This window comes from Phytophthora ramorum, assembly GCF_020800215.1.
Source record: "Phytophthora ramorum isolate Pr-102 chromosome Unknown Phyram_PR-102_s0006, whole genome shotgun sequence".
Taxonomy (NCBI): domain Eukaryota; phylum Oomycota; class Peronosporomycetes; order Peronosporales; family Peronosporaceae; genus Phytophthora; species Phytophthora ramorum.
The window spans coordinates 3,075,328-3,102,465 of NW_027150652.1; the positions used below are offsets into that span (position 1 = coordinate 3,075,328).

The 27,138-nt window shown below is 55.0% G+C and overlaps 13 protein-coding genes across 13 annotated transcripts; 9 read left to right on the plus strand and 4 right to left on the minus strand.

Moving 5' to 3' along the window:
* Window positions 1-14: 14 nt before the first annotated feature.
* On the minus strand, window positions 15-3,113 carry KRP23_7817 (uncharacterized protein; the record flags this gene model as incomplete). The annotated part of the gene is made up of 8 exons (XM_067893180.1): window positions 15-101; window positions 159-276; window positions 356-854; window positions 916-2,050; window positions 2,126-2,194; window positions 2,284-2,605; window positions 2,673-2,767; window positions 2,832-3,113. 8 exons carry the CDS (start codon window positions 3,111-3,113, stop codon window positions 15-17), a joined length of 2,607 nt encoding a protein of 868 aa, XP_067744987.1.
* An 88-nt stretch (window positions 3,114-3,201) lies between these two features.
* Window positions 3,202-4,206, plus strand: KRP23_7818 (Lecithin retinol acyltransferase; the record flags this gene model as incomplete). The annotated part of the gene is made up of 1 exon (XM_067893181.1): window positions 3,202-4,206. The coding sequence occupies one exon, from the start codon at window positions 3,202-3,204 to the stop codon at window positions 4,204-4,206; it is 1,005 nt and encodes a 334-aa protein (XP_067744988.1).
* A 114-nt stretch (window positions 4,207-4,320) lies between these two features.
* KRP23_7819 (Multidrug resistance-associated protein 1) lies at window positions 4,321-8,418 on the minus strand (the record flags this gene model as incomplete). Its single annotated transcript, XM_067893182.1, has 2 exons — window positions 4,321-4,419; window positions 4,975-8,418. 2 exons carry the CDS (start codon window positions 8,416-8,418, stop codon window positions 4,321-4,323), a joined length of 3,543 nt encoding a protein of 1,180 aa, XP_067744989.1.
* A 1,169-nt stretch (window positions 8,419-9,587) lies between these two features.
* KRP23_7820 (Methylthioribose transporter) lies at window positions 9,588-11,273 on the plus strand (the record flags this gene model as incomplete). The annotated part of the gene is made up of 1 exon (XM_067893183.1): window positions 9,588-11,273. One exon carries the CDS (start codon window positions 9,588-9,590, stop codon window positions 11,271-11,273), a length of 1,686 nt encoding a protein of 561 aa, XP_067744990.1.
* Window positions 11,274-11,603: 330 nt separating this feature from the next.
* KRP23_7821 (putative peptidyl-prolyl cis-trans isomerase dodo) lies at window positions 11,604-12,434 on the plus strand (the record flags this gene model as incomplete). The annotated part of the gene is made up of 4 exons (XM_067893184.1): window positions 11,604-11,828; window positions 11,922-12,068; window positions 12,157-12,221; window positions 12,287-12,434. The coding sequence occupies 4 exons, from the start codon at window positions 11,604-11,606 to the stop codon at window positions 12,432-12,434; spliced, it is 585 nt and encodes a 194-aa protein (XP_067744991.1).
* Window positions 12,435-12,670: 236 nt separating this feature from the next.
* KRP23_7822 (Nucleolar complex protein 4-like protein) lies at window positions 12,671-14,537 on the minus strand (the record flags this gene model as incomplete). The annotated part of the gene is made up of 2 exons (XM_067893185.1): window positions 12,671-13,933; window positions 14,004-14,537. 2 exons carry the CDS (start codon window positions 14,535-14,537, stop codon window positions 12,671-12,673), a joined length of 1,797 nt encoding a protein of 598 aa, XP_067744992.1.
* A 202-nt stretch (window positions 14,538-14,739) lies between these two features.
* KRP23_7823 (putative WRKY transcription factor 19) lies at window positions 14,740-16,335 on the plus strand (the record flags this gene model as incomplete). The annotated part of the gene is made up of 4 exons (XM_067893186.1): window positions 14,740-14,827; window positions 14,899-15,493; window positions 15,579-15,605; window positions 16,041-16,335. 4 exons carry the CDS (start codon window positions 14,740-14,742, stop codon window positions 16,333-16,335), a joined length of 1,005 nt encoding a protein of 334 aa, XP_067744993.1.
* Window positions 16,336-16,462: 127 nt separating this feature from the next.
* KRP23_7824 (uncharacterized protein) lies at window positions 16,463-19,156 on the plus strand (the record flags this gene model as incomplete). The annotated part of the gene is made up of 3 exons (XM_067893187.1): window positions 16,463-18,139; window positions 18,216-18,362; window positions 18,431-19,156. 3 exons carry the CDS (start codon window positions 16,463-16,465, stop codon window positions 19,154-19,156), a joined length of 2,550 nt encoding a protein of 849 aa, XP_067744994.1.
* Window positions 19,157-19,239: 83 nt separating this feature from the next.
* KRP23_7825 (uncharacterized protein) lies at window positions 19,240-19,830 on the plus strand (the record flags this gene model as incomplete). The annotated part of the gene is made up of 2 exons (XM_067893189.1): window positions 19,240-19,290; window positions 19,423-19,830. 2 exons carry the CDS (start codon window positions 19,240-19,242, stop codon window positions 19,828-19,830), a joined length of 459 nt encoding a protein of 152 aa, XP_067744995.1.
* Window positions 19,831-20,050: 220 nt separating this feature from the next.
* Window positions 20,051-22,066, minus strand: KRP23_7826 (Coatomer subunit delta; the record flags this gene model as incomplete). The annotated part of the gene is made up of 5 exons (XM_067893190.1): window positions 20,051-20,246; window positions 20,326-21,650; window positions 21,728-21,774; window positions 21,863-21,902; window positions 22,064-22,066. The coding sequence occupies 5 exons, from the start codon at window positions 22,064-22,066 to the stop codon at window positions 20,051-20,053; spliced, it is 1,611 nt and encodes a 536-aa protein (XP_067744996.1).
* A 780-nt stretch (window positions 22,067-22,846) lies between these two features.
* Window positions 22,847-24,235, plus strand: KRP23_7827 (uncharacterized protein; the record flags this gene model as incomplete). The annotated part of the gene is made up of 1 exon (XM_067893191.1): window positions 22,847-24,235. The coding sequence occupies one exon, from the start codon at window positions 22,847-22,849 to the stop codon at window positions 24,233-24,235; it is 1,389 nt and encodes a 462-aa protein (XP_067744997.1).
* A 233-nt stretch (window positions 24,236-24,468) lies between these two features.
* Window positions 24,469-25,788, plus strand: KRP23_7828 (uncharacterized protein; the record flags this gene model as incomplete). Its single annotated transcript, XM_067893192.1, has 4 exons — window positions 24,469-25,207; window positions 25,267-25,372; window positions 25,442-25,552; window positions 25,617-25,788. 4 exons carry the CDS (start codon window positions 24,469-24,471, stop codon window positions 25,786-25,788), a joined length of 1,128 nt encoding a protein of 375 aa, XP_067744998.1.
* A 191-nt stretch (window positions 25,789-25,979) lies between these two features.
* KRP23_7829 (Zinc finger protein 511) lies at window positions 25,980-27,002 on the plus strand (the record flags this gene model as incomplete). Its single annotated transcript, XM_067893193.1, has 4 exons — window positions 25,980-26,095; window positions 26,178-26,300; window positions 26,369-26,440; window positions 26,504-27,002. 4 exons carry the CDS (start codon window positions 25,980-25,982, stop codon window positions 27,000-27,002), a joined length of 810 nt encoding a protein of 269 aa, XP_067744999.1.
* Window positions 27,003-27,138: the final 136 nt, after the last annotated feature.

Sequence of the window (27,138 nt, forward strand, 5' to 3'; positions counted from 1 at the left end):
CTCCTTTTGAACGTCTAGGCCGACGAAGTCGCGGCCGCAGTCAACACTCGCGAGAAAGCCCCCGAGTGCTGCAAGTTTTCTGTTACAGTTTGCATGAAATCCTGCTCACCACGAACACATCAGAAGATTGGCGATGTTCCAAGCACTTCAAGGCTTACCTGGGCCACTTTTTCGTTGGGTTTCTTCACTCCTTCCGCGAGTAACACGAGATACATAGCTTCATCCACCCGCGAGATGTGATACGTTGCTCTTAGCCGACGCTCTGCATGCACGAAGCTGTTCATAACAAGAAGGCAAAGCTGGTGGTGAGAACGCGATTGCATAGTGCTCTAGTTCACATAGCTGAAAGACGTACACTGGGCGAACAGAGTCAAGCGAGGATCGGTTATCCATGATGAGACTAATGATGTTCGGCCAGTGGTCACGTGGTGGCGATGAGTCTTCAGGGTAACAAAATACCGCTGGCCAACTACGAAGGCCCCAGAGCTCCGAGAAGTCATTCTGCTCCTCGTTTTCCTCACGATCAACACGCATAAACAGCGCGTGATTGGCCTGATCAACTGATCGCCGACGCCCATTTGCCGGCGACGCGCCTCCACCCCGGGACGACGCAGGGGAATGAGTGCGGCTACTGACCCCAGAAGCGTTTGCAGAGCCGGCTGATGCAATCGCCTTTTGCCTTGCTTCTTGCTCTTTCCGCTCGTCTTGTTTCTCTTGATCCGTGCGAGTATAGAGAGCATTGCTAGAACTTGGACAACGGTACCCGTGTTCGTAGTAATGGGCGCCCTTGTTCTCTAGCGTCTGCGTCTCAAGAATCAGCATAACGCGAATTTTACTGCCCTCTCCTCGATTTGCTGCAACACAAGTAGCACCGTCAGTTCAATGCACAGAGCGATAATACTCGCTACAACATACAGTCTCTGGACAGCAGAACATCCATCAGCTGGAGGTACGAGATTCCGAGCGGAGTCTTGATGAAGCGCGATAGTTCCAATGCCAGGTAGTCTGTCTTCTTCTCAAACGGCTCCAGCCAGCGGTGAAAGTAGAGCGTGAACTTGGCTACCAGTGAGCGGTAAAAGCGCTTGGACCACTGAAAAACGGGCAGTGCAAACCCATCATCACGTTCTTGCTTCTTCATGGAGGAAGCCATCATTTCAGCCGCCACAGGGTTTGTGCTGCCGCCAACAACACCCCCACCATTTGAAATTCCTTGACTCGCTCCTAATGAGTTACCGCCAAGACTGCCACTCCCCCCGGTACCATTTCCCCCGCCACCAAGAATGGCTTGCTCAAGCGTGTTGGACGGCAGAGAGGAGTTCACTCCACCAGAGCTGACGTACGGATCTCCAGGTTTCTGAACAAGTCCACGACGAATAGGCAAAGCTGGCGTCACACCACTCCGCCGTAAGAGGCTACTGTGTGACAACAAACGCCTGAAGGTGCTGGTTGTTTCAGACGAGGCTGGGCTGGAGCTACTGTTCAGGGAAATGCCCGATTGATGCCTCTCGAGCATGGCCACTTCATCAGCAATGTCGTAGGAGGTGTCACCCATGTTCGCATATCGCCCGCCGCGATAGGATACCAGCGATTCAATTAGAGATGATGGAACTCCAACTGGAACGCCACCGCTCGTATTTTGTGAATCACCACTGATGCTTGAATTTAGGATGTGCGTCCGCACAAACGACGAAGCAGACTGATAGCTTATGTTGGAGTACATTGAGTCAGAGGTGACGCCATAATTCTCGTCCGATTCTTCAAGCAGTAGCCCCTCGTCGTCACCACCAGCATCGAAATCTACGCCGTTGCCTTCAAAGAGCGGGTAGTCTGAAACTGCGTCGATATGCTCACTCCAAGAGCGTAGTTGAACTTTCAGTCGGTGTACTGCCACTATTGAGCGAGTGAAATCATATTCCGCCACGCGAATTTCACACTGAATAGCTGCGTGTACCGTGCTAAGCTCCTCAATTGAGGATTGCTTCAATGTTTCGAGAAGAGGGTGGTCAAACGCATCAAACCGCAGTAGCAAGGTTTCCAGACGCTTCAGCATCTATCGATATCATCACGAAAAAGTCGGTTATGTAAGTTTCGGAGTGGCAAAGGTGTAGCTGATGCTTTAACGCACGTTCTGGTAGTCGCGCGGGACAGTGGAAAGCGCCAAGCCGCGGTAAATCTGTATCATCGGAACACGAAACTACTCGCACACGTGCACGAATTAGTTATCACTGTTAGATCTCACTTGTGCCCATAAGAGAAACAAAGGGGCATATCCAGGTTACAAACCGAGAAAAACTCCGCCCCCTGCTCCAGCAACTCAACGTAGTAGCTCATATCACCACACATGGCGATCTCCATCATCAGCATGGGGTCGCTGTCATACTCGTTGTCTCCTCCTTCTCCATCTCCTTCACGACGTCCATTGACATCCCCATTGCCATTGCCACTCGGCGTCGGCGTGTGCACGGAAAAGTGCCGGCTTTGCCTCGCTACAATCGGCTTCAGCTCGTCTGCCAAATGGTTCATGAGCACCACCAACTTGCCATACAATTGCTCAATTGTGTCCGTCTGCACCAGTTCCGCCTCCAAGTACTTCATCAAGTGGTACCTGATCCAGCATCAAACAACTTAGTCATCCCCCTCCAAAGCCGTTAACTCCCTCTTATTCAACGCACGTGCTCTCACATGAAGCACCCAGCTTCAGCATGACTTTGAAGGCGTCCCAGCTCTTCCACTGCGTCTCCTCTTCATCCTCCAGTATCAGCAACGCCTGCAACATGCAGCAAACCGCCCATAAGTCCCCACAAACCCCAGCAAAAGGCCAAGCAACCGACCTTTTGGTACTGAAACTTCTCCAGCAGGTCGAAGAACGTGGGCAGGTAGCGCGTGAACAGGCGTCCGATGGCGTCGTCCAAGGTCGTGGAGGACGCGGAGCCCACGGAGTTCGGGGACGCCGGCAGCGGATACAGAGGCGACAGGCTCGAGAAATTGGGCGTCAGCGCGATGGGGCTCGATCCCGCTGACAGGTAGCGGCGTGGGGGCTGCTGCTGCCCCGCGCGGAACGTCTGGTCGCTCCGCACAGCCTTCAGTCGGTCAGCGGCGCGAGCGCTGCGCATTGTTCGGCGGGATAAACGTGAAAGGCAGTAAGACGAGGTAAATATGTCACTAAGTTGCACGGTCAAATTCAGGCATTCTTCAAGCGACATGGCGGCCCAATCCTTCGCGGAGGGCGATGTGGTGCGCTTCAACCGCGGGCAGTACAGCCACTTGGCTCTGTACGCGGGCGGCGGCCGCGTGGTGCACCTGTGGTCCCCCAGTGAGCGCGACTTCCAGGTGCGCGTGGACTCCATTGGCTTCGTGCAGCGTACAGCCGCGGGTTCCGAGCCGCCCGAGAGGTTTTCAGACGATCTGGACGAGAAGATGCTGGCGGACCACAACTTGCGCCCGCTCGACGGACAAGAGGCGGTGCAGCGCGCCATATCCCGGCTTGGGGAGGCGCAGTATAGCTGTCTGGCACACAATTGCGAGCACTTTGTGACGTGGGCGCGCTACGGCTTTGGCGCGTCGCCGCAGGTGGCGTCCAATGCCAACCAAGTGCTGGCGGGGGCCATGGTGGGAGCTGTGGTGGGAGGTATGGCTGGCTTCGTCGTGGGCGGGCTCATCTCACTGTTCAGCAAGGCGGACGCCCTGACGACTTCCGCGGGGTCCGGGGCGTCTAGAGGGTCGGCGTCCGGTTTTCCGGCGGAAGACTCTGCGTCGGAGCAGGAGGAGGACCAGCAGCAGCATGAGACGGAGGAACAGGTACGTAGAGCTGCGCGCGAGCTGCTGTGGAACGGACTCCCGGCGGCCTGTGCACCTGCAGCGATGGATGCCATGACGCAGATGGAGGACTGGGTGGAGACGCGGCGACGTCGTGCGGCGGCGGATTCAGCGAGGAAGTACTCGGATGAACGACACAACACGCTGGCGAACCGATTGGTAGAGGAAAAACTGCAGTGCAGCATCTGCTACTCGGACCTGTTGCGAGTGCGTGCCGTGGCGTTCCCGTGCGACCACTTCACGTGCGGCGTGTGCTACGCTGCGCTGCAGGCCAACATGGAGAGCGAAAAGTGTTGCCCGTACTGCCGCCTGCCGATCTTGGACGCCGAGGAGATCCACAAGTCCACGAAACTACGGGCGAAACATCTTCTGAACTGGGACGAGCAGTAGTGGCTTGGTGCCTGAGAAGTGCTTGTATATTACATGAATTTATTCTGCTTCTTCTTCTTCTTATCGGTCACTTGAATAACATGCAAAACCTCTGAAGCCAAACAGCGTTTGCACTTAGTACGTCAGCAGTGTGGTCTCGAGGAACTCGTAAAAGGCACTGCCCGGGTCGGCAGCAAGATCCCCCGCAGGTCCGAATTCAACCGCTTGGCCCTCCTGCATCACCAGGATGTTGTCGAACTGGAGCACGTCGTCCAGGCGATGCGTGATGAGGAAGACGGTCGAGTCTCGGAAAGCCGTGTCCAGCACGCTCAGCAACGTGGCTTGGTTGGCTTGATCGACAGCAGAGAAAGATTCATCAAGCACGACAATGCGTGACGGCCGCAGCACAGCGCGAGCAAGACACAACATCTGCCGCTCACCCAAACTCCAATTCTCGCCGTTGTCCGAAAGCTCGGCTTCGAGGTTCGCCATGCTGCCCTTCAGCCCACATCGACGCAACGCGTTAAGCAGTGCGACGTCCCCAAACTCGTTAAACGGATCGAGATAATTGCGAACAGAGCATCGATAGAATAGAGGTGACTGCGGGATAATACACACGTTGGTACGCAGTGCACTCAAGCTCAGTAGCGAAGCATCCAGACCATCCACAAGGATTCGTCCTTTTGCAAGCGGGTGCACCCTGAAGAGCGCCATTGCCAACGAACTCTTGCCCGATCCAGTGCGACCTACCACGCCAATCTTTTCACCACCTTGAACAGAAAAGCTCACATCGCAGAGTGCCAGCGCTGGCTTCTCATCTGACAGCTGATCAATCGAAGAGTTAGCGTAACTGAACGAAACGTGCTCGAACACGACATCACCGCGGTGTGGCCAGCTAGCAGGAATCGTCAACGGGTTGCCCTCATAGCTCTGCAGCTCAGGCTTGATAAGGCCGTATTTGCGTACTCGCTCGACATTCAGCAGACACAGTGCAACTTCGAGCAGTTTAGAGCTGAGCAGGTAAACGTCGGAGTTAATCGTGAATACATAGTAGAGCATCAGCCCTAGCTCAGCCGGAGAAACGTTGTGCATCGACAATAAGAACATCAACAGCAGCATGTGGATTCCGAGCACACGATCACAGCGGATTAGCACGAAGCTGTTGAATGCTTCAGAGTGATACTGCCCCTTCATCAATTCATCAGACAGCACCCCATGCTCCACTCGAAACCGATTAATCTGCTCTCGACCGAAAGCACGGATCGTTGCAGAGCCGTCCAGCGCCTCTGAAATGAAGTTTAAGTTTGCAGCTTCAGCTCGGAATGAGAGCTGCAAAAGGCCCACCAGAAATCCCAGCGACATGAATTCTTTCACAACGTACGCAACGATAAGAAGAATGCTCGTACCAGCGATACCCGTGAAATACCAGAGAATGCCATCTGCAGCGAGAATCGTCACGGCTGAGCGGAACATAGCCATAAACGCCAACGCAAAGGACGTATCCAGAACGCGGACATCGTTGAAGTATCGATTGAACAGCTCTCCCACAGGCGTCGAGTAGAAGAACGTCATGGGTGCACGCAACAATGCTTCTGTCATATCATGAAACATCCTGTTGGCTGCGTTGGCCATCGCATAGGCGTGTAGGACCGAGCTAGCAAAACCCGACACCATTGAACTGATCACTAAAACACCGTAGACGTTTGCAGAGTGGTCCATGGAAGAGACGTCTCCGTGATCCACGCAGTCACTCCATTTCATAAGAAACACATCCTTTGAAGTGACTGCAAACGCGTAGAGAAAGAGGAAAAACTTAGCTGGAATGTGGTACCGGATGCATTTTCCTCCTTTCAGCAGCATTTTCCATGTCTTGAAGGAAAACCACTCCTCTTTCCACTTGAACTTCCGCGCCACTTTGATTCCGACACACTCCGATGTCACTGGTACCTGTGTATTGCGCAACTCGGCTAGTACTTTTGTTGTCTTCGCCTTCACGACCGTTGTGGTGGAGGACAGCGAAGGTGCGGAGGAGTCCCAGAGCGCTAGCCCACGAGGGTGAGGCTTGCTTTTCTTGTCGTCTTGCTTACCCTCATCTCGCCAAGGTGGAAGAGAGTTTCGTGGGTCAACTCGCCTAGACGGGTGGCGACCGATTTCCCAGCCCTTTTCTGCAGACTCGACGACAACGGTGAAGTCTTCGACGCGAACAACATGGTCAACAAAGGTAGAAGAAGAAAGTTCCCGGTTGTGTGTAACCATCAGCACCGTCTTGAAACGCAGCAGCTCCACAATGCACTTCGTAAAAATCTGATTCTGCACGATAGCGTCAACACTTGCAAAGGGGCAATCCAGCAAGAAGACGTCGGCATCCGAATAGCAAGCACGAGCAAGTGCGATGCGAGCCTTTTGACCACCAGACAGGTTAATTCCCTTTGGACCAACCTGTGTGCTGTCACCCTCAGGTAGTATTCGCAAGTCATCCTTCAGACAGCACGCTTCGACCACACACCAGTACTTGATGTAGTTAAATTTCGAGCCAAAGAGGATATTTTCACGGATACTGAGTGTTTGCAGCCATGGTTCCTGCGCACAGTACGCAACCCGGCAATCTTTTGCGATGAAAACGTTCCCATCGACACACTTGATATCGCCCAGCAACGCATTGAGCAACGTTGACTTGCCAGCACCTGCCTTTCCTTGAATCATAGCCAACTGCCCTCGACGTAAGCGGAACGAGACGTTGGCTAGCAGCGTTTTCCCCTCGTCTGTCGACTGTCCAAAGCAAGCATGCTCCATCCTTACCACGGTTTCTGCTGTGTTGGGTCCGGTAGTAATGAGCTGGGTGCAACGACTTTCTTCGGTTTGGTTTTGTGTACACTTTTTCGCGTGGCACTCACTTAGGTAGCCGTCGATCTTGTAGAAAGAAGACTGACCCTTACTTGCTACGTCAAAAAGTCGTGCGATGTTGGAAAAATGCGTCTTGATCCTGCGAAGCAGTAAAAGTGCCGGGGACACTCGCGCTGGTGAAAGTGCGCTGGTATCTTGCAGCGCTACCCAGCCAAAGATAAAGATGGACGCCAAGTTTGGCGAGTCCACTCCCAAACAGTACTGCAACGCCGCCACAACATTCACCCTGCGACGTTCGCGGTTCTCCTCCTTCCTTGCACGCTCGATCTTCTCTTGCATCTTGTCTTCCCACGCATTGAGCTTCACCATCTGAATTCCTTTAAAGCACTCGTGAATGACATTCAGCCGAGCCTCGATTTTCTTTTGCAGTTTGCGGCGAAGTCGGCTGCCAGCCGCGGACAGAAACTTCACAAACACCGCCATGAAAAGGAAGGCGATGGCAATCGGCTTGAACTTGATCCCAATCACTTGCACAAGGATACACAACTCGAACACAATCTGCAACACGCTTCGCCACAAAAACTGCATATGCGTAACCATCCTCGCCACATTCACCACATCTTCCGCGTACAAGTGGGCCACCTCGGCCATCCGCTTTTTCCCGCTCTCGCTGTCGTAACTGCCCACAGCGTGCCCGGGAATATGCTCCGGCTGGCTAATGGTGTTTTCAAACACCAACGCGCGCAATGCCCCCATAATCTTGATGTAGATCTTGAAGCCCAGAAAATGGCTATGGCAATGCAGCAGCACCTCACCAAGAGCCGTTACGTATAGCAGCCCCAGCAGCGCGTAGATCTGCGTCTGCGTGTACGCCCCAGATATCGCTATAGTCAACAGCAAGTACAGTAGTACAGGCGTGCAGGCGTCGCACAGCAGACTGGCCAGCTGCAGCCCCCAGCAGGCCGCGAGCTTCCACCTGTGAGTGACAACAATTGCACTTTTGATCCTGCATCTACCGCGGCGGGTGCGCGCGTAAACTGCTCGAAAAGCGGCCGACGCTTCGGCGCTTGTGTGCTCCGGCGTGAGCTCCCACACTTGGCTCGAGTCCAGCTCGCTGTCTAGCCGCTTCTTGTCGAAGAACTCGAAGAATAACTTACGCCACCAGGCGGTGGCCGGTGATTCGGGATGCAGCGCGTCGGTTTTCTCTGCTGTGGGGGCCGCGGGCTTGGATTCCTGGGTAGATGCTGCGTTCGAGCGCTTCTGGGGCGTTTTCTGCGCGGCATTGTCCGCTTCTTGGGTCTCTGTGGATGGCGAGAAGGTGCCGTACTCGGTCTTGCGGTCCTGGGGAGCGCCTTTGGCGCCGTCACCGCCGTCGGGCGTGCGGAGCATGTGACTTGTGCCTCCGGTCGGAATCTGGCTGGAGTGGTTATCTTACTCCTCCCTTTGTGATTGGTTAAAATACAGATAACTTATTAAGATGTCATGGCACAGAAACCTTGATGCCCCAGTCGTGCAAATTTCTTCTAGTGGCATCTTCACGTTCAGATGGGTGTCAAGTGTGTTGAAGTTTTACCAACGAGCTCTTCGATGGCCACGTGGGGATGCTGTCGTATAGCGAGCCAAGCCTTCTCTTCGCGCTGGAGTGACGTGCACGGTTGCTGTTGTATGCTGCGCGCAAGGCAAATGACCGGCATGATATGCACACAAGCAGAGCGCGAGCAGCCCAGGACGATCATCTACCTTAGGAGAACGAGCGGAGCCAGTGCCAGCAGGGAGATAAGTGACGTCGTTAGCGCCAGCAACGATCGAAAGGATTTGTTGCCGCTTTGGAGTCAACAGCGTCAGCGTTGGCGTTCCCTCGATAGCGTGCTCCATGGCTTCGAACGCCACCGAGCGCTAAGCCTTGCGGTTTGGTCCATTACGCAGCGAAGTCCTCGAAGCAAGGAAGGCGGCCACAGCACCGGAAGACACTCAGTCCGATGATGACGATCGGGCGATAGGCATCGTGCCACAAGATGAATCGCTTAGTTTTGTACCGGCATGTATTTCTTGTCGTTTTTGTGATTTGGAGCGAGATGACATCCGTTTCTCATGTTGTGGCAGGATATTCTCTGCCCGACAAGAGAGCTCCACGCCAGCCAGCCATTCTCCAGTCTCCGTTGCCGAGACTGCCCATCTCCGCCCGCATGCATGATGCACGTCGTCCGCAGCTCCACAAGATCACATCAGGTTGCCTGTCGCTGCATAACGCCTGCGAGCATCAAGACATCCGGAGCTCTGGCCGGCGTATGCACTCGCTAAACGACCAAAGACGAGGAACATCGTGCATCCTCGACGAGTCCGGGCGTGACACGCGCGGCGCGGGCGGCGCCATTGGGTGGTCCCTCGTGCGCAGGGGATTCACGCTGCATTTCGCCAGCAGCTCCATGTCGCCGGACAGGAATCGGTGGGCACCGCCTCAAGCTTGACTTCGGTGCCATTCTTCATTTGTCGGCGCGAGTGGCAACCAGCGATCTTCTCGACTCGTTCTCACCCAGACAGCACTCTTGACGATCACCATGGCCGGTTTCTCTGCGTTGTGGCGGACCAAGCCCATGTCGGTCATCCACGCCGAGGAGAACTCGCAGGACATTCCTCGCACGCTCGGACTTTATGATTTATGCTGCATTGGCGTGGGCGGCACCATCGGTAGCGGCATCTTCTCCACTGCGGGCTCCATCATCTCGGAGACGGCCGGACCCGCTGCCGTCGTGAGCTGGCTCGTCGGCGGTGTCATTTGCTGTCTCAACGCGCTGGCGTACATGGAGCTGTCTACGCGCGTGCCGTCCTCGGGCAGTACGTACGCCTACGCGTACCACACAATTGGCGAGCTTCCTGCGGTCGTTGCGGCGTGGCTGCTGACGCTCGAGTACGCTGTGTCCGGTGCTGGCGTGGCGCGCAGCTGGGGAGACAAGGTGGAAGAGTGGCTGCTGATCGAGTACCCCGACAAGAGCTTCCACTGGCTCAACCTGCAGTCTGCCAACCTCAGTGGCGGTCTCATCCAGTTCCTGAGCATGGTGGTGCTGCTGATGGGGGTCCGATTTGGCAAAGCATTCGTGAACACCGTTACGATGATTAAGATGGGCGTTGTCGCCTTCATTATTATCGCTGGCTTTGCTGCCATGAACCCAGACAACCTGTCCCCGTTCGTTCCGACGCGTACCGAGCTGGACGGCACGATGGCCTTCGGAACCCAAGGCATTATTACCGGCGCTTCGCAGGCGTTTTTCGGATACGTGGGCTTCGACGAGGTTTGTTGTCTCGCTGGTGAAACCAAGAACCCCAAGAAGATCATGCCCATTGCCGTCATGATCGTCGTGGTTGGCACGATGGTGCTCAGTGTGCTGTGCTCTCTCGTGCTGGCCGGTATGGTGACGTATGTCGATGCTGGCAGCTTCGGGGACGGTTTTGAGGGCCACGGGTGGAAGTGGGCCGGAACCATCGTGCGTGCTGGTGAGGTGGTGACCATGCCTGTGGTGGCGCTCATCGGCTTCTTGGCGCAGCCTCGACTCAACTACGCGCTTGCCTGCGACGGACTGCTGCCGCGCATCTTCGCCGAGGTGGACTCCAAGGGCAACCTCTTCAAGAACACGCTCATCACGGGCCTGTTCTTCACGGTGATCGCAATTGTGGTGCCATTCGACACGCTGTGGGACATTGTCAACTTTGGAGTAATGATGTCGTTCGTCATCGCCAATGTGTCGCTGACGCTGGCGCGCATGAAGCCCCAGTCGCCCAAGCTGTCCCCGACGTTGGTCGCCGCGATGGTGGTGACGGCTGGGTGCACAGCCTTCCTGTACCAGGAGGGATACGAGAACAGCTCGTCCACGGCGTGCCTGATCCTGGCCATCATTTTCCTCGTCATCACCGTGGGCATTTCGGTAGCGCTCTTTGTCAAGTGCCCACAGACGGCAAACTCTCCTGGTTTGTTCTCCGCTCCGCTGGTGCCGTTCATCCCGATGATCTGCATCCTCGCCGACTGGTACATGATCGCGCAGATTGGCCACCTTGCTCTTGGCCTCAGTGTTGCCTGGATGGCCGTCGGTGCGCTCTCGTACTTCGTGTACGGATACTTCCACGCAGAGTCGCGCAGCGACTGGAGCCGGTTGATGGGCCAGAGCCTGCCCACTCATGGAGACAGCCTCTCAGCCCCCATGCTTTCGGCCAAGTACTCGGTGCAGGACCCCAAGTCCCCCGCCGTTTAGGTAGGTAGCTTCCCACGTTAGATCGGGGCAGCCGCTCATCGTAGTTGACGGCTCCCTCGCTAAGTGCTGCCACTGGGTAGCTACATTGTAAAGACTGTAGTGCACCTGAAACAAATGCAAATTCAAAAATGTACACAATGGTCTTGTCGAGGTCGTCCAGTTGGTTGACATGCGAAGCAGTCGTTGTCGAAAACGCTTCCTGCGGCACTCTGGAGCGTCGACATGCAGTTCTTCCCAGAGACCGAAATTTGGCACTGCAGCTTTAACATGATTCGTCCAGAGCATTTTGATTTTTGTACCAAAAGCGAATTTTCGGTTAGCAAAATCAGCATGAGCACGACGGCGAAGGACCTGCCGCGCGGCTGGAAGGAGGTGCAGAGCAAGAGCCGCCCCGGCAAGGTGTACTTCCTGCACGTCAAGAGCGGCGAGAAGACCTGGAAGCTCTCGCACGTGCACGCCAAGGAGCGTGAGTTCCGGCACAAGGCGACGGGCGCCCACGTCGACAGGAAAAAACGCCGTTCGGCCGACGGCTCCTCCGGCCCGGAGAGCGTTCAGGTGGGCCCCGCTGCCGTGGGGACTTGGGTGTATGGATGTGAAGGAACTCAGTGCTGACTTTGATGACGTGGGGTGTACTGGGGATCACTGTAGGCGCTGCATATCCTCGTGAAGCACTCGGGATCCAGGAGACCGTCCTCATGGCGACAGGAGAGCATCACCCGCAGCAAGGCGGTGGCCGAGGCCAAGGCGGGAGGCATCCGCGAGAAGCTGCTGGCTTGTGTGGAGGCCAACCCTGATGTACGTCGTCTGTGAAGAGGAAAGATGGCAAAACGTGGTGGCTCTCTAACGACGATCTTCGTGATCACCTTGACCACTCGTTTTACAGAGATCATCCGAGGCATTGCGCGAGCTTTTTGAGGAAATTGCCAAGGAGGAGAGCGACTGCAGCAGGTGCGTGGCCAGTGTTTGGGGCTTCGTGTCTTGAAGGTGACATGATTGTTTCTCTGTTTGTGCAGCGCAAAGCGCGGGGGCGACCTGGGGCCGTTTACACGCGGTAAGATGACCCCGTCCTTCGAAAAGGCCGCGTTCGCGCTGAAAGTGGGTGAACTCAGTGACTTGGTGGAAAGCGACAGCGGTGTCCATGTCATTCTCCGCATCGCATAACTAAACTGGCGAGCCGGCCAGACCAGAGTGGCCAGAATTGTGGATAAACCTGCAATGCCCAAGACGCGGACTCCTACCCGCAGCACCTTCACACGTCTTGATAGTATTGCTCATCATCCAAGCTTACTTTGCCGGTTAGTGTGCTTCTCAAAACGAGGCAAATGATGACCACAGAGGACCAGTTGGTGCGTACAGTCTACGGGATGGATATATTAGCTGTGGAGTCAAGATACACTCTAAAGCTCGAACACCTTAGCAAACACGTTGCCCTCTTCCTTGACATCATCGTCGTCAGCTTCACCACCCTGGGAGAAGAGCGCCTTGCAGGGCTGGAAAGCGAGCGGCACCTTGCCCTTCTCCTTACGCTTCAGCTGCTTGTCAAACAGGCTTTTGTACGTGATCTCCATACTATCGTCCACGTCGACAAACTGGTGGCGCAGCTTCTCCTCAAACATCCGCGCCTTCAGAGCGACGTCAGCGTTGTAGTGGTGCTTCATCGTGTACAGCTCCCAAAGAGAGCTCTGCAAGGCGTTGCACTTGATGGGGTCAAGCTCATCGCTCACAAACGGATCGTGACCATCCTTGAGTACCATCTCCGTCTTCTCGTTGGAGAGCTTCTTCGCGGCAGCGTCGACCGCTGAGCGGCTAGACAGCTCTTCTCGGCGCTTTGCGGCCTTTTCAGCCGCAGTGAACGCACCAGTACGGTGAATGAGCTGCAGGCACTCCTTGTGGCGCAGAATCAAGTTGTACACCATCGGGATAATGAACAGGATAGCACCCGGCTCGGCAGTCAACGAACTGCGCGACAACCGCTTAGCGAAGGCAGCCACAGTGTAAGCCGGCAAGTGCGTCGACGAGAGGAAGAGGTTCAGCAGACCAAAGAAGCGGTCACGCTGCTTCGCCGAGTACAGCGTCGGATCGTCCAGCAGCGCATACAGCTTGTTGTAGAAATCAGGCGAGTCGAAGTTGTAGTCCTTGATGAGGATGAATAGACTGTTCAGAGCCAACAGACTCGTAACTCCGCCAATACTGTACGAGTCCGTAAGAAAGTCTGCGAGCAACAGCGGGTTCGCCAGGTGCGGCATGATCTCGTCCGGGAGCTGCACCAACACTCTCTTGTACGCAGCCTGCGGCAGTTTGTGGCGCAGCACGGCAATCCACGCCAGGCTGAAAGCGTACTGATGCTGCTTCACGCTGCGCAGCCCCTTCCTCTTTTTAGTCTGTTTCGTCTTCGCGTCAGAGCCAGCCTTTCGCTTCGAACCGGACGTAACGAGCACGTTTTCCTCGTCGCCGCTCTCTTCATCGCTGCTCACCATTTCCTGCTCTGGCAGGTTGGCCTCCTTCGGCTCCACCAGGAACGACGTGATTTCCTCCGCGTCGTACGGCATCTGCACCATTCCCAGCATCCGCAGCGCGTTCGCAACCAAGGTCAAACGCTTCTCCTCCTCCTCCTCCCCCTCCGAGTACGCGGTGTCCAGGACCTGCGCCAAGTTCTTCAGCTACTCACCAAAAACAAGTCAGCCTCTCATCATACCGAAATGAGTATCAACAACGCCACAGAACCCGTACCATGTAGTACTGAACGTCCAAATATGCGCCGACGAATTCGCCCTTGAGCACGCTCGCCAACTCTCCCTTCAGCTTCTCCGTCGTCGCCAGCTCCTGCACCACACGAGAGAAAGTCTCGTTGCCAAAAGCGGGTGCGTTGGCGCCGCGAATCTCGCCGTCTCGCGACACGAACTCCATCAGCGTGCGCAGTGCGCCTACGCGCAGGTTGCTGTCTGCCTGCGCGTCGCCGAGCCACTGCAGCATTTCCTTGATGAAGGCCACGTAGACGTCCCAGAGCCAGCGACGGAACTTGTCGATGGCCTGCGAGTCTCCGCCCTTGGGCTTCTTGGCCTTCTGCTGCTGCGGCGGCTTGAGCTGCAGGTCGCCCTTCTCAACGAAGAACACGAGCAGGCGCCGCATGCTCTGCATGGCCGTCTGCGCCACCGCCTTATCACTGTGCTGCAACGCCTTCACCACCTTGGGCAGATCGTTGATCTGCTTGACATCCTCCTTGATCTTGGCCTCCAGCTGCTTGATCTCCGCCGCGCTCGCCATGGTCGTCGTCGCCACCTACTGGAGCTGTTCGAGATTGAGCAGCGCATTTGACTGGCGGGGCGTAAAAATGGATCGTTTATGCACATCGTGTGATATACACTGAAAACCTATTGAAGAGAATACATAAATAAATAGGGTTGCGGACAATAATTACGGAAGAAGACGCGGTGGAGGCACGTCGGCGCTTGGCGTCTTCAGAGCCATGGACGCCTCCGACGAGCGCGAGAACGACTATCTGCGCTTCCTTCGCGGCATGCGGACGGACGACGCCACCATTCAGGCTTCCATGCGTGGGTAGCTTCCGTTTCTCGACATGCAAGGCCATAACAGTACTGACCTATGGACTTTGTATTGTCATCAGCTGACCTGTCGACCACGCAGTCGGCCGAGTTGGACTTCCGCACGTCGTTCGTGGGGGCGGACGGGCTGCCGGAGATCGACCATGATGGAGCTGAGTTTGCTAGGATGCTGCTGGCTCAGGCTGAACAGGAGCAAAAGGACACTGAGGCGGAGGAAGCTGTCGTTGCGGCTCAAGCGGAGGCCGAGGACGCTGCCTCTGCGGTTACCGGGGTACTGCAGCTAGCATCTGCGCGCGTAGGCCCAGCAGAGACTCATAGTCGACGCGTTGAGAAAGCGCCAATGGCCAGGACTGTTGAGATCCCTGCCGTGTCCAAGAAAACATGCAGGTACTACAACAAAGAGCGCGAGAGGTGCAAGCGTGCCGCCACAGGACTGGATGGACGCTGCGCGATTCATAAGCTCAGTCAGTTCTGCAAACACGCCAAGTGCAGCAAGTTCAATCAAGGAAATGGGTACTGCATCAAGCATGGCGGCGGTAAGAAGTGCAAGCAGCCTGGCTGCGAAAAGCAGGTTCAAGGTTACGGTTATTGCTCGGGACACGGCGGAAAGCCTCTGTGCCCAATTGAAGGATGCGAGAACAAAAGGATGGAAGGAGGGTGCGTGCAGTCGTCGTGAGCTCTATCCGTTGATGCTCACGAAACAACATGACGCTAACATTGTGTTCTCCGATGTGTGGCATAGGTATTGTAAGGCACATGGAGGCGGCAGGTTCTGCCAGCACGAGGGCTGTAAAAAGCGCGATATTGGTGGCGGTCTTTGCATTTCGCACGGAGGTGGTAAAAAGTGTCAAGCCAAGGATTGCACGAAAGTGGACCGTGGTGGTGGCTTTTGTAAGGCCCACGGTGGTGGCAAGAAGTGCGATGCTGACAGCTGCAAGAACTGGGCACTAGGCGGGGGCATTTGCCTGGAGCACAAGGGTCCTGGCAAGCGTTGCAAAACGCTTGGGTGCACAAAGTACGACCTGGGCGGCGGCCACTGCATCGCCCACGGCGGTGGACGGAAGTGCATTATTGATGGCTGCGACAAGATTCGTCAGGTAAACAAGCGCTGTCGCGGTCACGGCGGCAAGGTCATGTGCAGCGTGCCAAACTGTGATCGCGCAGCACAGAATCGGAAATTGTGCAAAGCTCACGGCGGTGCCAGGCTCTGCCAATATGAAGGCTGCACCAACAAGCAGAAAGGCAAAGGGTTCTGCATTCGCCACGGTGGCGGCACTCGATGCAAAGAGGCAAATTGCAACTCGATCGACCGCGGCGGGGGTTTCTGCAAAGGCCACGGCGGAGGCAAAAAGTGCACGTACACGTACTGCAACAAGTGGGTGGTGGGTGGCGGCTACTGCGACGACCACCTGGACCTGGAGCTTTCACACCAACCCGAAGAGATCTCGCGCATCGCGGCAAACTCTTATTTAACCAGCGAGTCGGTCGCGACCATCTAACGTTGTACACAGCAACAGCACAGCTGATCCGCAGTTTTTCGTCTACACAGATTATGTGTGCCACATCTCAAATATGTAGCCATCTTCTTGATTCCCTTTTTTAGTGCCTTTTGGCTCAAAAAGTCTCATGCTTCGCGGCTGCCTGTTGCTGGCGCTGGGCGTGGGGCTGCTAGCTCCCTCCACCGCCTATGACTATCCGCCGTCTCCCCCCATCAACTACCGCACGTATGCGCAGATGACGAAGCTCCTGCTGGAGCTGAACACCACGTTCCCAGACGTCGTGCAGGTGTCCATCGCCCAAGAAACCTACGGCCTGCCGTACCCCGACGAGCTGCAGTGCCAAATCGACGACAAGACGAAGGCCACAGAGCCCTGCAAGCAGTTCTTGGTGCACCTGACCAACCACTCGACGCTGGTGGGGGACCCAGAGCGACCCGAAGTGTTCATCAGTGGAGCTCTACACGGCAACGAGCGCGTGGGGCCCAATGCTGCGATCGAACTCATTCAACTAGTGGCGCAGGCCACGTCAAGCTACGCAACAGACGACAACGTGAAGCCCACGGTGGGCACGCAGAGATGGCTGAGAGAGCTCGTGAACACTAGGAACGTGCTGGTGATGCCCATGACTAACGCCTATGGCTACTCGCACAACCATCGCGAGGAGCTGCAAGTGGACCCGAACCGAGACTACAACTACATGAGATCAGGAGCAGATTGCATGCAGACGATGACGTCTCGGGTGGTGAACGAGATCTGGAGAGACCACATTTTCCAGTTGGCTGTGACTTTCCATGGTGGCACTCGAGCTGTGTCCTACGAATGGGGATCTCCGGATCACTACCTCGACGGCGACGAGAAGAAACCGAGTGAAAAGTCTCCCGACCACATGGCGCAATTTCAGATTGGCAACACGTTGGCCAACTTTGCGGGTGTTTTCCCCGATGGAAAGCTTTACCCGACTGGCACCATGAACGATGTCGTTTATGGTGTTACTGGCGGTATGGAAGACTGGGGCTACGCTGCCTCGTGGGAAAACCAATTCTACCCGTCAGAATCGCAGCCTTTCCATCCGTGTGAGCCCACTACGTTTGGTGGATACCCTAAGGAGAAGACTGTGTACAACAACATCACCCACCGCGCGTTCAATATGCTCGTGGAGACCTCCAATAGCAAGGAGCCTAGACCAGGTGACTTGGGAAATCGGAAGGAGCTGTACAAAGCCAACGTCGATTTCTTCCGAACTGAAGAAATCAAGACCGAATTTGTGGGCCATGTACCGCGAAATGTCCGGTTGGCACTGATGATGATCGAGATGGTTCAACCTTTGGTGCGCTGGGTGGATGCTGCAGTATCTTCTGTTTCCCCAAGTCAAGAATTGCTGACTAATTTTCCTGCAGCAAGTTTGTATACAAGCAGCGAGGTGGATCAAGTAACTGAGATGGGCTGTGGCGCCTTGGCGTGGGAGCGCAACGAGGTAGCAACGTGCAATGTTTCTGAGTGCATTGCAGCAGACCCAGCCCAGTCCAAGTTGCAAGTTGCATGGGAAGTACTTGGCGCGCTTACGGTGGATAGCACTCACGTGCAGGTGTCTACTAGTGCGACATTCGAGGACGACAGCATTTTAGTGGAGACCTCCACGCAGAAGGGGACTACCCGTCGATTCTACGAGTTTGCATCGGATTCTTCTCAAGCTGTGGCTGCCAATGTAGACACGATGGGAACTTCGCTGTTTGTTACATGCATCGATCTTCGCAACATCACTTCAGACAAGTTGTATATTCGAGCTGTGACAACTGTTGACCAGGTAAGACAGCGCTTAGTTTCATTTCCCCTTAGAGAAAAACGAACCTGACACGATGCTATTTTGTTTTGTACACCAGGACTGGAAAACACAAGCCACAGGCGATGACGTGCCCTCCCCCCACGTTCCGCCCCAGTCGCACTTGGTGAATGCTCGAACGAACCCCGACTGGGACTTTGAGTGGAACGGTCACCGAGTGAAGGCTGCTCTCGAGTGGACGTCTCCGGTACGTGAAGCACGGTCCCTATTGTTGTCAATCAAGTATATGATACCAATGGTTTACTCGAATCGTAGGTCATCACGGTTAGTACGGCGAAGAGTTCGGAGACTGAGGCTTCTACGCCTGCCGACGTCCCTCAGTCGCAGCCACCAGTATCGCTCGCTCAAAGTGCATCGACAGAAAACGAGAGTGAGGATAGTGAAGACAGCGTCGAACCACCAACTACTGGTGGTGAACGCACCAAATCTGCCTCAGTCGAGGAGGATGAAAGTGAAGACTCGAGCGATGAAGTGTCTGCTGCGACTACCGCTCCCTCACCTGAAACCACAACAGCCGAGCCAGCTACAGCTGAAGACAGCGGTGAATCCAGCGACGAAGAAAGTGAAGACAGCGAAGATGATAAGGAGAACGACGCCACCACGCTGGACGATGAAATGAAGGCTTCGGATGACGCAACGCTCAAGCCTTCTTCCGCTGACACCACGAAAGACACCACAACACTCGCTGCGAACGGCTCCAAACTGGACGGCAAGGACTCGTCGTCGTCGCTGGTCCAGGTCGGGTACCTCATCATGAGCTCCTGCGCGATGGTCATCGTGCTCACACTGGCGTATCTCTATCGCCGCGTGTTCCGACGCAGTCGCCAACCGTACATAAACATCAGCAGCCTCGAGCAGGCAGCACGCGTGACCATCAACAGCATCGACGACGAGGACTACGACGTGGACGACAACGAAAGCGATGACGGCGAAGGTCCCAGGATCCCTCGCCATGCGCAGTCGTCTCGAAGCGTCCTGTAGACGAAGACACTCTGGTCACACGTCGCAGATTTTGTAGTCTATGTGCGTTACACCACGTGCCATTCACCAATTGTTCGACCATCATGACCGACGCTGACTTGCCACAATGCGTTTCCACCGTGCGTCTCCATCAGGTACTCTCCATCGTTTCAAGCACTATAACTCCCTAGCCATATATCTCCTCTAGCTTCTCCCGTTTTTTGGGTTTTCACCGCTTCTCTGGGGCTCTAGTATGCTGATTTTCCCACACTGTCTATTGATCTCAGATGGTGCTGGATGGAATCCTTGGAGGGTGTGAAGTGCGAGCGCTGGAGACGGATCGCCGTCTCGGCGACAAGTACCGAGGTCTGCGCTCGTGTGATGAGGCGTTCAACGCGATGCTGAACAGGGGCAAGGCTGCGGCCAACCAAGAAGACGCATCGACCGCAGATGTAGCTCCACAGAAGCCGCCGCAACTGCTGTACGCCGAGTATCTCTACTGCACCAGCGGAGCGCTGTGCGAGAAGCCACTGCAGCAATGGACAGCATGTGTCCACTCGCTGCAGACGGAGCACAAGGAGATCGGGCACTGCGCACAGGCCAAGCGGTTGCTGGAGCGCTGCATGCGCGGCAAGGCCGAGGAGCTGCTGCGGGTCTCGCAGCCGCAAGTCTTCCGACCCAAGGCCACCCCATAGAATGGAACGATGCAGCGCTCATCGCTCCACAAACACACACATGTTCGCTTTCATTTGTATCTGTTTCTGGTTTAAGGCCACGCGAGGGGGACACGCAACACGCGATTCAACCCGACTTTACTGGTATTCGCACCTACGTGGTGAAGCGGTCCCGGTAGGAGCAGGAGGCTACGCCTGCAAGCACAGCAGCCGTAGCATGTCTGCCTTTCGCGGGGAATTTCTAAACAATTTGGTACGAGTCCGTGGAGAGCAGCTTCTCAAACCCAAACGCAATCGGCGAGCCATCCTCGATCTTCTGAACGGCCTCCACCTGCACGTCGCTATACACGCTGCGCGAAAAGAACGAGACGGAGATGGGGAAGAACGCATCGATGTCGCTGCCGCGAACCGTGAACTCCAGCGTACCTGAGTTGTTGCTGCATGAATCAAAACAATACTGTCCGTCAAATACAAATCGGCAAGCTACCATCGACAATGGATAAACAAGGTACGTACGCAGAGCTGATCTGGTCCTGATGCCAAAGGAGCGAGCCTTCGGCGGAGTTGTGCTGGTATTGTCCATCCACAGTAGCCACGCTCGGGGCATCGGGGCCACCAAGCGGAATAACAACGTTCACGTTGTCCAGCACCATGTCGCGGTCCAACGAGTACTCGACACTCACATTCATCTTGCCGTTGCCTTCCTCTTCTGGCCAGCACGTGATGTTTAGCGGCAGCATCGACTCGTCCTGTGTCTTCAAGCTCCACCGCAGGAACGCCACACGGGAAGTCGGGAACGGCTTGGACGAATCCCGCAGTGCAAGCACGGATTCGCTGTCGTAGAGTCTCTTGTCTACCTTGGGGTGGGTCTGGAAAGAGATACCTTCCACGCCACCTGTGCGGAGTTTCAGGCGGCAGCAGCCTGCGTTCGGGTCGTTCACCGACACGTACATGCTACCCTTAACTTCCAGCTGCTCTAGTGCGCCGTCACGGGTCAGTAGCACCGTCATTTTCTCTTCAACCACAGCACCAATCGGGTCGTGGCTGACCGCAGCAGCCACCTCAGGCTTTTGAACGGTCTCCACAGCAGCGCTCATAGGCGGGATTTCCTTGAGACCATCCTCAGCCGCCATCGCATCCATGAACGACTTGCCTCCGCTGCCCAGTCCCATGCCCTTGCTACTGCTGGAGCTGCCCAGCTTCATACCAGCAGCCTTCGACACCACAGGCTCCGGGCGACTGTTGTACGAGGTCGGCGAGGTCGCGGCAGGCGAGCTCGGGCTGCTCATGAAGCTGTCACTGCTGCCACCGCTACGCGGGGACTTGAACGCATTGCTGAATGAGCTGCTGAACGAGTTCTGCGACCCGAACCCGCTGCCGCCCATGCCCGCACGCTCCAGTCGCGCGCGTTCACGCTGCTCCTCCTTAATCCGCACCGTGTGGCGCTTCATGTCGTCCTTGGCCGCAGCGCGCTTGCTCTCGAGAATCATGTTGTGCAGCTTCTCCTCGTGGCTCTCCATCTCCATGTTGACGCGGATCTGCGAGACGTTAATGTTCTCCGAGTGCCCGCCGGCCGTGATGAGCTCATCAAAGCCGAAGACCAGCTCGAACTGCTTGTCACGGATCGACGCCTCGCTCAGCGGCGCACATATGTCCGGCACGAGCTTGGCCAGCACCTGAATCGTGTGGAGGTCCTCCACAATGTTGCTGGTCTTGTTGGTGATGATGAGCACGAAAAAGCTCTCCAGAGGTTGATACACATAGCGGACGCTCTCTGTATCAATGAACGTGTGCTCGCGCGAGCCGCTCGATAGCAGCTTAGGGAACGCCGCTAGCAGCCCCTGCAGCAGTGGAAAAATAAGGTTTACGTTAATTGCCATCCCACAATGGGAGAAAGGTACAAGAACGAGAGCTTCACCTCTAGACGGATCCGGGTGATCTCCACGAACTGGCGCGCCACGAGCACTGCAGAGACACGGCACCGAGCTGGCGTTAGATGCTTGCACAGACCAAGAGGCCGCATACATTGTCACTATTGCTGTGGGGGCCGTACCTTTGCCATTTCGGGTCAACAAGGAGGCCGAGAGCACCACCTACGTCAGACGCACATTGTGAAGCATCCAAAGCGAGTTAGAGAGCGGGGCAAGTGGAGACGGGTAGAGGAGATATTGGAGTGTGTTGAGGAGGGGTTTCATGAGCTATAGCGCCGCTGTGGGCGCGTACAGTGAGCTCGGAAGCATACACCGATACGCACCATTTCGCACGGGGAATCCTTTCCTTATCTTGCTCCCCCTATACGTGGAGCTTGGAGGGGCCCCACAACTCGCTATTGGTGCAAATATAATCATGCTTGGATTGGTCGAAACGAATTTTGACGAATGGGAAGACTTCACGCGCGACACTGGCATTGGCTGAAAAGCGGATATTTGACTACCAATCCCAGGCGATGCAAAAAGGCAAGTTGAAGTGGGTCCGTCTACGCAGCGAGTTTGGCCATTGGACTGCACTCTCATTTTGACAAGTCGATCATGATCGGTTATTGACGTTGTCAATGAGTTTTTACATATTTTTTTATGGATGGCGTTGCCAGCACACACGGCCATCATCGCCACTGACGTGATTCAACAAGGTGCGCTTGTGGTTACTTCCTTGCATTCATGCTCAGGTCACCAAACTGCGGTGCCTTGTCGTCTATTTTTACGGACAAGGCTACGTCTAAATTGGCGTTCATGACTGAGAGCTTTTTGCGTTGAAAGTCGGTCGCCACCAAAATGGTCTGTGCCCAAGGCGGCTACAACCTTGCACCGGGAAACTTGTACAGTTATTGAGAGTGCGCCTGGGGGCTGTAGGATTCAGCATGACGGACACTGTCGGCCATGTAGCGAGGACTTCTTCGCTTGCTGTGGTACCTCCGTCAAAAATGTCCTCGACTGGGGCTATCAGAGAGGCCAGGAACTCCATGGCGTCGCCCGGAAACAACAGCAATAGCTGCGATGCATTGCCAACGCCAGCACACCGAAGGTCCTCCACGCGGTCGATGCTGCTTACGTCCTCTAATCCTGCTCCTCCGTCTCGCTCGGGCGGTCGAACTACACCCGAAATGAGCCTCACGGAGCAGATCGCCAGACTGACACGCAAGTCCACCGTGCTCGACCCGAAGAACGCGCTGTTGATCATGGCGATTCCGGATTATGACGACTACAAAATCATGCAGCCCTACAGCTGCAGGTCGCTGTCCAACAAAAGCAAGTTTGTCGGGGGCCGCGACTTCATCACCCGCCACAACCCCCAGGAAGTTAATGATTTCAAGAAGCAGTACTCGCGGGACGTTGGCAACTTAAACCGGCATCGATCCATCCTGGCACCTCCTCCGTCCAACCTATCGGCGATAGGCTTGTTTTCCTCTTCATCCGGGTCCGTCGGTTTGATGGCCTCACCTCCCAGTAGCAACAACAGCAAGTGGCTGAAGGACGGGGAAATATGGCGAAAGACGTTCACGTCGACCATGAAAGCCTGCTGGGTGCTTACGGACTACGGCATTCAGGCTCTCATTGGCCCGGAATATAGGCTAACAACACGGATCCCTGTGCTCCCGGCACTACCATCTCCAAGACCTCAGAGGCCACCTACACTTCCGTTATCATGCCGCTCACCAGCTTCCTCGATGAGGCCCGAGACACCATCGTCACTTTCGGTATTCTCTGCTCGCGAGTCCGCCCGGAAGGGCATAGGAGTGGACTTGGCAGACGAAAAAACCTTAGCAGCACTTTCTCGACTGACAATGAGCACTCCAAAGGCTCGCATACCTCCTTGCACCACCCCGGCAAAAAAGGTTGCTAATGGAACACCCACTGCTAGCACCGGCACTTCTACCCCGTCAAGCTGTGAACCACAAACGGATGGAGCAGAAGTGCTGTCACTAGCTCCTTACGCGGACATTTCGTGGGAAAAGAATGACGAGCACGACCGAAATCCAAGCACTTCAACGCTCGAGACAAACGCCCAATCCCAGCAAAAGAAGGCTATCGGATTCTCGTTCGCCAGCACAGCAGCTTCATCGGAGGAACGACTTCCAGTAGTTGCTTCTGTGACCCAGCATTTTGCAATGGAAGTGTCACCGCCGTCACTAGCGTTAGGCACTCTGCAGACTGGCCAAGTTTACCTGTTCCCCGTACGAGTTCGGAATGTGGGTTCCAGGCAGGAACGCTTTCGTGTGAATCGGGTCGTAGTCACATGTGCAGGTTTTCAAGCCAGCATTGCCGAAGCCAACTACCAGCGCGAGTCTGCACGCCTGGCACCAGGGTTGGCTGCAATTGTCACCGTAGCTCTTAGCTTTCATCACCCTGGTCGAGCGACGGGTTCTCTACACATTGAGGCTGAGGGACTCGGCGCTTGCGACATCGAGATAAAATGCGTTGTGCGGTAGACTTTGCCATCCATCATGAAACAGGAGACCGCAACTATAAAATAATACCATCCGAAAGCGTGCTAGTCGTGCACATCAATATGATATCAAGGTAGCGCTGTCGCTACCCTATCATGAGCAGGAAAGCCAGGCCTTATCGAAGCAAACCCACATTATCTCGAGAAAGGCTGCCCAGGACTTTGTTTGACAAGACCTCACTCGTGAATACTCCTGGTGGGTCGCAGACGTAAGCTATGCACGCCATCGAAGCCGTGGCCGGTGATCAAGTTGCGGCTGACCAGCAGTCTGCGGTGGATCGACATTGGGGTTTTCACGTCGGTGACGTTGTCCAGATAGTGCAGGGGCGTTCCAAGAAGCAGTCCTACGCGCTCTACTGCGGTCAAGGTCGCGTGATCCATGCGTGGACTCCGTCTCGACAGAGCTACCGAGTTCGAGTGGACTCATTGCGTGAGCTCAAGCGTTCTGGGTATTCGGCGACTGACACGCGGGTTTTGGACGCATTTTTTCTCGACTTGCTGAATCTCTCTCCGCTGGAACCGAAAGACTCAATTCAACGCGCCAAGACAGTGCTGCATGCCGTGGCGACCTCCCGCGCTTCGAACCTGTCGTTTATTCTCTTCGCTCGGTTCGGTGATCGCATTTTCGCGTTGCTCAGGTCGCTGAAGGAGGCATACGGAGTCGCCCTTGGTGACTGGACATTTGGAGCGTTGACCAGCGCGGAAAGTCCTGAAGTTCTGATGTCTCTGTTGGATATGCCATCTCGTTTGATCAAACGCGATGACAAAGCTGGTAACGACAACGAGGCTGCTTCTGCTACACTCACTGAACCTGCTATCACGGTATTCTTCGGAACAAATGCTGAGCTCCTGATGAGTGAATGGCTCGGAAGATCGCTCGTTGCTTTTGTCGGGGACCCAGACACGAAAAACCAGTGGTACGCGATTCCCATGCCTGCTGGCACCAACTACCTCAGTAAGTTGCTCCTCCTGAAAATGTATGATGGAGGCAAATATCTAATAGTTTATCAATAGCACCGCTGTGTCTAATGTACGACAAGCAACACGGGATATTCCGACTTCGATGCAACATCGCGCATGGGTTACCGGAGAGGATGGCTGCTGATCGCATGGAGTGCGGGTAAGTTGCAGCAAATTGTCATCATCGGTCATGCTACAAAAAAAAACTTATGAACTTACCCGTACATAGTGTCTGCTGGATGGACTTCGCGACACTGCGCGTCATGGTCATGAAGTGCAACCACTACATCTGTGACCCGTGTCTTCGATTGCTGCTACGCAGAGAGTGCCCGTACTGTCGGTAAGTCACGCATTCAATACGAACAGGCAGCTCAGCTCTAACCTGTCATTTTTGCTGTGGACAGTGCCCCAATTCGGTTTGCGCACGAAATCAGCGATCTGGTGAAGCGGAAAGCTCTTCAGATCATGATGGACGGACTCGCGTTGGAAGAAAAAACTGCCGGGGTTCCACTCACCGTCGGTGACACTAATCAAGAGACCCTGACCAACAACGACGAACCCGAGCACGACAACTGATAAGTGATTGCTCGCGGTCTGAAGAACCGACGAGAAATCAACCAAAACGATCTACCAAAAACCATTCATACGAACAACCAGCAACCAGTGAAGGCACGTAGAGCAGCTTGGTCTAACTTACCTAAATCAATGAAAACCGTGCATAAAACCGGTTGCTTACATTAACCTGCATTTTTCAGATTGAATCCAAAATGGAGCAGATCTGGGAGCTCCCGAGCGGTAAATGTTTCCGCAAGTACTCACCCGAGCACCCGTTGTTCGAGGCCGGCACGCGTCTGTGGGCGGCCAAGTACTACCAACAGGCAGAGTGCGTCACCAACGCTGTACCGTGCGCAGTGAAGAAGACCCTACGATAAGAAAGTGATCGGTTTTGTGCGTTAATGATCCAGGTCAATGGTACAGCCTGAGGAAGAAGTTCACACCCAAGACCAAACGTCTTCTCTGACGTGTCGACTGGCAAATTGCAACGTGAGTTTCCAGTCCGTTACGGCGTACGAGGAGCACTACGACATGTACGTGGGGAGAGACTCAAGTGTTAAATTAGTAGGCTGAAAACTCATGATTTTGCTGTTGATTGCAGGATCCACCGCAATATTTGTCGAGAATGCTCGCGGTCTTTTTTTAATCTACGGTTGCTGGACATTCATATCAGGTGAGGATTTTTGGATGTTGTGGAAGGGGTGAAAGGTGTTGACTTTGTTGTGGATTTGGATAGCGAAACCCATGACGCTTTCTTCAAGATCCTGTCCAAGAAGAAGCCCATGTATGCGTGTCTTGTGGATGGCTGCCCGGAGCTTTTCCAGCACGATGATAAGCGGACTCGACACTTGATTCAAGTGCACCAGTATCCGAAATCGTTCTCATTCCACCAGCGATGCAAGCAGAAGACGAAGGCAGTCAAAGGAACTACTACTAGCGTTAAGCGAGGACAAGCCGACGACCAAATGGAGGTAGACGCTGAAACACTAAAGAAACGCGAAGCGAGGAAGCGCAGACGTCAACAAAAGAAGAAAAAGCTCTTGGGCCAGGCTCAAGGTAAAAACATTGAAATGCAAGTTGATGCAGAAGAAGGCGTGCGGGGCCCAAGCGGTGATGCCAGCAACGAATTCACAGCTAGCGAAACAACCGATGTTGACATGGCAGAATTAGAAGAAAACATGCGTGAGCTGCGCATTCCCAAGAACATTCACTTTGGTCGAAAACAGCGAATCTAAATTGCTACTTCTGCAGCCCCGGAGCTTGATCATTGGCAAGATATCTTTGCTCGGACAACGTCAGTTTGCCTCAAGTCCGAAATAAAATGTAGTTGGCCGAGACGACCCGAGTTGATTAGATTCGCGGCTCGAACGT